Source organism: Orycteropus afer, unplaced genomic scaffold (genome assembly GCF_000298275.1).
Source record: "Orycteropus afer afer isolate SDZICR_OR568_19922 unplaced genomic scaffold, OryAfe1.0 scaffold00363, whole genome shotgun sequence".
Classification (NCBI taxonomy): Eukaryota; Metazoa; Chordata; class Mammalia; order Tubulidentata; family Orycteropodidae; genus Orycteropus; species Orycteropus afer.
In genome coordinates, this window is record NW_006921950.1 from 753,104 (window position 1) to 761,726 (window position 8,623).

At 38.7% G+C, this 8,623-nt stretch overlaps 1 protein-coding gene across 1 annotated transcript in view; it reads right to left on the minus strand.

Annotated features, from left to right (window-relative positions):
* Positions 1 to 1,436: 1,436 nt before the first annotated feature.
* Positions 1,437 to 8,623, minus strand: part of PCOLCE2 (procollagen C-endopeptidase enhancer 2) — an 82,163-nt gene continuing 74,976 nt past the window's right edge. The window contains exons 7-9 of the mRNA XM_007952885.2: positions 6,636 to 6,719; positions 4,273 to 4,440; positions 1,437 to 1,567 (exon numbers count right to left, since the gene is read on the minus strand). Of these exons, the coding sequence (XP_007951076.1) occupies positions 1,437 to 1,567; positions 4,273 to 4,440; positions 6,636 to 6,719 (383 nt within the window). The remainder of the gene's footprint in view (positions 1,568 to 4,272; positions 4,441 to 6,635; positions 6,720 to 8,623) is intronic.

Here is an 8,623-nt window from a genome sequence, read left to right on the forward strand (position 1 = left end):
GGGTAAGAGGGCATGTTACTGGGGTAGGAAGAACTTTGTCTGGTGGCATCAAGGTTTGGAATTAAGACTCCTAAGGTTGATTCCTGCTCTGCCTTTTAGATGTGTGTCCGGGCAGGTAACTAAATATACCTGAGCTTCATTCAGTGTCAACTACAAAATGAAGGAGTTGGACTAGATCCAAAAGGGACAACACTCTAGCTTTAATAGTCTGATTGTGCAGAGAATTACAGTCTAATTACATTTTTGGGCCCATTTAGTGCCTAGAATTTTTAGAATGCCAATTCTTTTAGCACAGTGTAAACTGATACAAAGATAACTTTATATGTAAATAAGGAGTATTCTTTTCAGGAGCCCTGGTGGCACAGTGGCCAGGTGCTTAACTGTTAACCAAGAGGTCAGAGGTTGAAACCTACCAGCTGCTCTTAAGGAGAACAATGTGGCAGTCTGCTTCCATAAAGATTTACAGCCTTTGAAACCCTAAAAACTTACTGCCATCAAGTCAGATCTTACTCATAGTGACCCCTCCTTGGGTTTCTGAGGCAGTAGCTCTACAGAAGTAGATTGCCTCAGCGTTCTTCCAAGAAGCAGCTGGTGGGTTTGAACCACTAGCCTTCTGGTTAGCAGTCAAATGCCTTAGGCACTATACCACCAGAGCTCCTATAGGGTCACTATGGGTCAGAACCGACTGGATGGCAATGGGTTTTGTAATTATTCTTTTCAGAGTCCCTGGGTGGCACAAATGGTTAAATGCTCGGTCAGTAACCAAAAAGTTGGAAGTCTGAACCTAGTCAGAACTTCCTTAAAAGAAGGCCTAATAATCTTGCCTTGAAAACTCTATGGAGTGCAGTTCTGCTCTGGAACATGTAGGTTGTGCCATAAGTCAGAACTGAGTTGAAGGTAACTATATGTTTCATTTTTATTCTTTTTACAGTGTTCCACTTTCTGTAAAAACAAGTTTAATGGCTTTTTTTTTATTATCTTTAAAAATATTTTATTAAGCATTGATTTAAAAAATGCAAAAGAAGAATGCAACACTTCAGAACAAATGCTTAAAGGTAAAACAAATATCATTATAAATATTGCACTTATAAAAATCTCTTTTTTATATCTTCACAAAACTCATTTCCAAAAAAAAAAACCCTTTTACAGAGATGTATAAATAAACTGCTTCCAAGCTGTCAACGCCCGATACATTTAGTTTCCTATCACTGCACTAAGGCTCCTATCAGATTTCTGCTCCTCTTAGTGCAGGCACAGAACTCCACCAGCCATCCAGGAGGTCTCACACCTACATCATATGAAGAGGAAATCAGTCCAACCATTGGAATGCTCAGTATTTAATTTCTTAAGGTTTTTTAATTTTTATTTTTCCTACTGATAGAAAATATATCTTTCAAAGACATTGACAGAATACAGAATGACTTTTCAGAGTTCCGTTAACATTGTTTGTTTTCCAAGGCATTCAGGAGCTTCTGATTCTTGGTCTTGAACATCATGATAAAGCTGTTTGGCATGATTTTGCCTCTCCCATCTTCACCAACTTGGCCCATAATGATGTAATTTAGACCTGAAGAACACAGAATGTAAAATTAAAATTTCTCTATGTGTGTTGGCTTGATATAACTATAACTATAATCTATAAATTACCTCTGGATAAAGTTCAAGTCTATGAATGATATCATTGTACATTTGTTCTATCTAGACTAAAATCTGGCTTAAGGCTCTAATCAACCAAGCGCTTAATTTACCTGAGTAACCTATTTCATCTCTGCCGACACAAGTACCCTGGATCGTGTGATATCTGAATTGCTGTTCTGCTCTGCAGTGCTGTACCAAACCCAAACCAAACTCACTGCCACAGAGTTGATTCTGACTCGTAGTGACCCCCACTGGATTTCCGAGGTGGTAAATATTTTCTGAAGTAGATTTCCCCAATTCCTTCCCTGGAGCAGTTGGTGGGTTTGAATTGCCAACCTTCTGGTTAGCAGTCAAATGCTGTCGCTTAAGCCACTATGCCACCAGAGCTCTTGTGCAGTGCTGTAGGTCTGATGTATTTATAGACTGCCTTTGATGAACAAGGCTCTATGATAATGTGGAAGGCTCTCCTCCCTCCAGGGCCCCCCGGTGCTCCCTGACGTACCATCTTCAGATGGCTTTAGCCGTATCACGCTTCTACATATTTGGTAAGTAATCTCTACCCTTCTGTTGTTTGTTTTGAACTTTTCTCAACATCTCAAGTACTTATACTTTGTAAGCTTCTTGAGGATGTGGAAGGGTCATACACTTCTTTGCCTTATAGTTCCAGCCAAAAAATAAGTATTAAAGTATATTAATATCTGCTACACTATTTTTTCATATATCAGTATGTTGATTAGGTTAGACTTGGACTAGGGTCTGAGCTAAGGTGTGTTGGGTTCAACTTTGAAGATTTATATGGCCTCCAAAACCTGTCATATTCTTCCATGTGTATTACTACCTCCTCAATTCTCCTCCTCTTTCTGTATGTTATAAGGAAGATATGTGTTTCCTTTCTCTCTTGCATAATCCTCTCCTCTATCATCACATTGGTCCTGAGACAGTGAAAGCTTGGTAGGCCGGAGAGGTGGATGTCACTTCCAGGCTGGACTGTTAGCATCACTATGAGACTTTATATTCTCACAATGTGCATTATTTGCTATTCCTAGCTGTTCAGTAGATTCCAACTCATGGTGACCTCATGTGTATGGAGAACTGCTCCATAGGGTTTTTAAGGCTGTGACCTTTAGGAATGAAATCAACAGGCCTATCTTCTGCGGTGTGTCTGGATGAGCTCCAGCCACCAACCTTTTGGCTAGTAGTTGAGCCCTCAACTGTTTGCGCCATCCAGGCACTCCTTAGGAGCTCTGGAGGGAAGTATTTATCTCTTTCATAGCCTTTGGTATTCCCTCTGAGCAATGTGAGGTTTCTAAGACTCCTCTGAATTCACAGTAGGATTTTTTGAAATGGAGATTCTGTATCTCTGTCTATGCAAGTTTTATTTGGTTTGGTTTGATTGTGGGAGAGGATTGTGACAAGAGAGAGGAACAGGATGGGCTGAGATTGGATGGAGGAATCCTATGAACAAACAGTGATACTATGCATTACTACAATTTCAGAGAAAGAGATCAAACTCTGTATGTGATGTTATGGAATGATGTCTCTCTATATTAGGTGTGAAAAAATGTTGCAGCTGAGTGTGTACAGGCTGACCCCATTTATGTAAGTGTGTGCTCATGTCTGTATGTGCATATGTCTTCTATGAATAGAAACATCCTGGAAGGAACTTTTCATAGTACCTTTGGGGAAAAGGAAAGAAAATTTTCACTCTGTATTTTATGCCCTTCTCTACTTATTTAAGCTTTAAAAAACTATGGAACATCCATTACCCTTTTAAGCTGAAAAAAAAATTTTTTTTCAAAAAAGTCATGTGGCCCTGGCTTAGGAGTCACTTTTCTTTTTTTCATAATTTCTCTTAATAAACTCATTCCTGTCATTAGATTTAATGGTCCCATTTCTGCAAATGATTCCCAAACCTTTAATTCTAGCCCATATAGACCTCTCTCTAATGAACTTCAGCTCTGCATTTCCTGTTGCTTGCTGGATATTTCCATCTAAACATAGCATTGGCACCTTACCTACAGTTGTCTAAAATCTCTTTCCCTGAAGCGGTCCCTGTGTGTCTTTTCCCTATTGATCCTGCTTTACATGCTTCTTGGATTGATTCATCCTGTTCATTCATCAATTCTACATGTTATCAAGAACTAAGATTAGAGCTTAATTCTGCCAACATCCAAGGCCTTCATCATACCAGAAGTGCCCAATATATTTGCCCTGCTTTTACTTCGCCAGAGCCCTGGTAAGGAGCCATGGTGGTACAGTGGTTGCCATGGTGGTACAGTGGTTAGCTTGGTTGCTAACTAAAAGGTCAGCAGTTTGAACCCATCAGCTTGTCTGTGGAAGAAAGATGTAGCAGTCTGCTTCCGTGAAGACTGCAGCCTTAGAAACCTTATGGGGCCATCCTATAGGCTCACTATGAGTCAGAATCGACTCTACAGCAATGGCTTTTGGGTTTGTTAGAGCCCTGGCGAAGTTTCACTCTGTCACACTGGGCGGCTATGAGTTGGAATCAATTCAACAGCACACAACAACTGAGTAGCCAAGCCATGGAAAGATCTATGACCTTCTCCATGACTTGTGCCTTCTCTGTCCCTGACCTCCCCTAGGAAAAAGACTGAAGTTTTCCTCCTTACTCACCTCTTCTGAGGAGAGGGCATTGCTTGCAGACCACAATGACCTTGGCACTCATATTCTTGCCTGCCTGCTGAATTGCCAGATTTCCCTCTTTATAGATGTTGATGATGGAGACCGTGGCATGCAGGCTTCCACCTCGAGTGATGGTTGTGATAACAGTGCCAGCCAATACTGTAGAGCAAAACATTTTTTGATAAAATGACAGTGAAGGAAAACGTAAGCAGAACTGAAGGCAATTTTACATTCTTGTAAGTGTCAGATATGAAAAATTTTGAAGTTAAAGAAAAGGCTTCAATAGAGCTCTCAGATTCAATCCTGTATATTGTCACTAAAATTCAGGCAAAGGAAAAAAGAAAGGGCTATGGAATTGTAATGTTACCCAGTTGTTAGGTGTCAGTAACTAAATACCTACCACCCTGCAGTCTGTTGCTGAGATGGGCACTCTTCAGAATATTTGAGTATATACATGGATCGATTACCAAATAAGAGACAAGCTTATGAGCTTCTAGCCATGAATACTCAATAAGACCTTTAATCTTTAGAGGCAGTAATATCATGCTAAGATGCTATTGATTGGATATGACAGGAGTTTGAGCCACTGAAATCTAAGTCCTTTGTCTAGGTGTATGATTGTGTCCACCTGTCTGTGTGTGGCAAATCTGTCCTCCTCTTATTTAGTTTCCCCCTCTCCTCGAACTCGGGTTCATCCCTCAGATACCCATTTTTCTCTGATCATCAGTAAATCTCTATTTTTCTTTGAGTCTTTAACATTCTTTTCCTTATCCACTCTGCTAAAGTCATTTAAAAAGTCAATGTATAAAATTGAGGTGTAATTTAAAACATTTTCTTGTTCTAAAAAATATAGAAAAATTGTGTTGCTTTTCCTAAATTATATATGGAGATACTGTTAATTTTGTGAAGAAAAAAAATGTTATTGCTTTTCATCACGTAACTCTTTTTTCAGTGTTGTGATACTTAGTAGTGAAAGGAGTCTCACCACTGAGCCACAGAAGGAAAGATGCTGTGTTTCTCAAAGGCGCACTTTCAGCTTTGGGGAAAACAGTTCCCTGTGGCACAGGGCTAGCTTTTCATGGAAAGAATTTTTATCAGCCCTGTCGAAGCTGACTTACTGTGATGACCAAAAACTGCCCCAGGGAAATTCACTAGCCGAGGCTGAGAACCAGTGGGCACCAGTGATAGTCCTTAGTCAGTTTGTCACAAACATGAATGCCATCTCAATGGAATATATCAAGCTTTGGACTCCCTTCTTATGTAGTATGCAAAGCTCATAACATCAGAATTCTGATCATGACTTACATCGATTCCTGGTGATGAGTGCTCACTGAAAAATATAGCAGAGTGAAATGAGGTGGTTCCCAAGGGACAAGAGATCTCCTGAAGCATTTCCTAGAGAAAACTGTAAAGTGGATGTGCTAGCAGTGGCACCTGGACCTATTTGCAATCTGTGGGCCAGTTATTTGAATTTCAGCATGCACACAAACTCCATTCAAGACCCGGGGCTCCAGAGTCTTCAATGTCTTCAGGCCTTCACTATGACATAGCTCATGTAGGACTGCAGTTACCACTTCAAGATACAGAAAAAGCAAGCAAACCCTCTTCTCATGGGGCTCTTTGATTTAGTTAACCTGTTTAGGCTGTAGCAACTTTCTTCCTCTGATAAGATTTTTTTTTTTTAAATGTTCCTTTTAAGCTGCTTTTAAAAATAACCAATATAATTACATTAAGAATCTTTTGTTCTGAAGTGGTTTTCACAGAGGGTGCAATTTTTTAATTGGATAAAGCACTTAGAAATTCTAAATTATTAAGCAATATCTCCTCAGGTTCTAATTTATAAGAGTTTCCAAATAGATTTCAGATTTCCAAGCTTTAACTTAGTACTTTGGAAGGACACTATGGAGAAAATATTTGAATTTCTTCTTGGAGAGGCTAACTTCTGATTGTAATTGGATATGTTCCTAGTTTCCTTCAGTTGAATTACAGATGTGTGAAAGAATACTCCGTACATGAAAAAACATGTGAGGAAAAAAAGCACATAGGTTTCTTCCGCCCTTTGCCAGCCAGAATACACAGAGTAAAAGTTTCATGTACCCTAGGAGTCAAATTATTTAAGTTTGTATGAAAAAACAAAACAAACAAATATTCTGTATCCATTTTTTTCTCAGTTTTGAAATCTAATAATTTTAGCAATACAAGTCAACATACCCTGATGTATAAGAAAATATTTCCTTGGCTAAGTAAACAGTGTCACTGATCCTCTACCATTAAACTCATGGCCATTACTTTGAGATGAAGCATGCAGTCTCAAGTTTCTGATTAAAGAGAAAAGTCTGGTTTTTATTTCTTACCAAAGTTACTTGAACAATAATTGCTCTCCAGAGTCCCAGTTCGTCTACACTTCTGTTGACACAGGGCCACAGTGGGTTTTAAACCTTAATTAAAAGAAGAAAGACTAAAGATTCAGGAAAAGGAATTAAAGTGTAATTAGTGTTTAAATCAGACTCCATCAATTTCAAATTCCCATCTATTTCCCTGAGCCACCAATCTGTCATTGCAATGAAATCATTAAAAAACATGCAAAAGAAATTCTTCATGCCATCAACTACTGCTCTAATTTCCTCAGGGCAACTTTATACCCTCTAGAGAATTTTAAACCCAAGATCAAAGATAATCTAAATTTAGCCCTGTTCTCTTCTTCCTTTATTGATAACTAACACTATACCCAAAATAGATGTACGGTTTGTGTGTGTCCCCTTTAGAAAAATCCAGTATGAGCAATCTGAATTCAGAAAATATAGTATAATGCTTCACTTTATAAAGGGAATCCTAAGAATGGGATGTTTCCCAGAGGACATTGGGAACACTGGTGCATTAAAAATATGACATAATTGCCCAAATGTGAGTAGTACATGTTTTTAGAAACTAAGCTCACCTGTAATATATGTTACATCTGTAATTAGATGCAACCTATCACTAAATGTTTATTTCAATTTTGGTACTGGTACTGTCTTAAGAGTTGAGAAGTAGGCAAATTTAAAAGCAAAACTAAATAGATTAACACAGTGGTTTTCAACTGGGTGTGAGTTTTCCCTCCAGATGACACTTGGCAATGTCTGAAGGCATTTTTGGTTGCCATGACCAGGGAGTGGGGGTGAGAGGGGAGAATGTTACCACCATGTAGTGGGCAAAGGCCAGTGATGCTGCTAAATATCCAACAAAGCACAGGAAAATACCTCTAGCAAAGGCTCACCCAGACCAAAATGTTCTGAGGTGAACAAACTATGGGTTACAAAGGGAGATATTTAATCCCTGTTACCATCCTTAGCCACTACTTATCTGCCAATTTTTTATAGTGTGGTAGCTTTCATGTTGCTGTGATACTGGAAGCTTTGACACTGAATTTCAAATACCAGCAGGGTTACCCATGGTGGAGACGTTTCAGTGGAGCTTCCAGACCAAAACAAATTAGGAAGAAGGACATGGTGGTCTATTCTGAAAAAATCAGCTGCTTATAAATAGCAGTGGAACACTGTCTGATATAATGCCAGAAGAGGAGCCTCTCAGGTTGGAAGGCACTCAAAATACGACTAGGGAAGAGCTACCTCCTCAAAGTAGAGTCAACCTTTATGACATAGATGGAGTAAAGCTTTCTGGATCTTCATTTTCAGATGTGGCACTAATCAAAATGAAAAGAAACAGCTGCATATATCTATTAATAATTGGAACATGGAATATACAAACTATAACTCTAAACAAATTGGAAGTGGTCAAAAATGAAATGGAATGCATAAGATCAATATTATAGGCACCACTGAGCTGAAATGGAATGATATTGGCCATTCTGGTTTGGACAATCATATGCTCTAATATGCCAATATGATAAATTGAAGAGGAATGGTGTCACATTCACTGTCAAAAAGAACATTTCAAGATCCATCCTGAAGTACAATGCCTTCAGTGATAGGATGATATCCTTATATTTACAAGGGAGACCAGGTAATGCCACTATTATTCAAAATTATGCAATAACCATAAATGCCAAAGGTGAAGAAATTGAAGATTTTTACTAGCTTCTGTAGTCTGAAATTGACCAAACATCCAATCAAGATGTATTGATAATTACTTGTGATTGGAATGCAAAAGTTGGAAACAAAGAAGCACTGGTTAGTTGGAAAATATAGCCGTGGTGATAGAAATTATTCCAGAGATAGCATGATAGAATTTTGCAAGACTAATGACTTAGGCATTGGAAATACCTTTTTCCAACAACACAAGTGGCCATTATATGCATAGCCCTTGCCAGAGGAAATATGCAGGGAGAAAATCGATTACATCC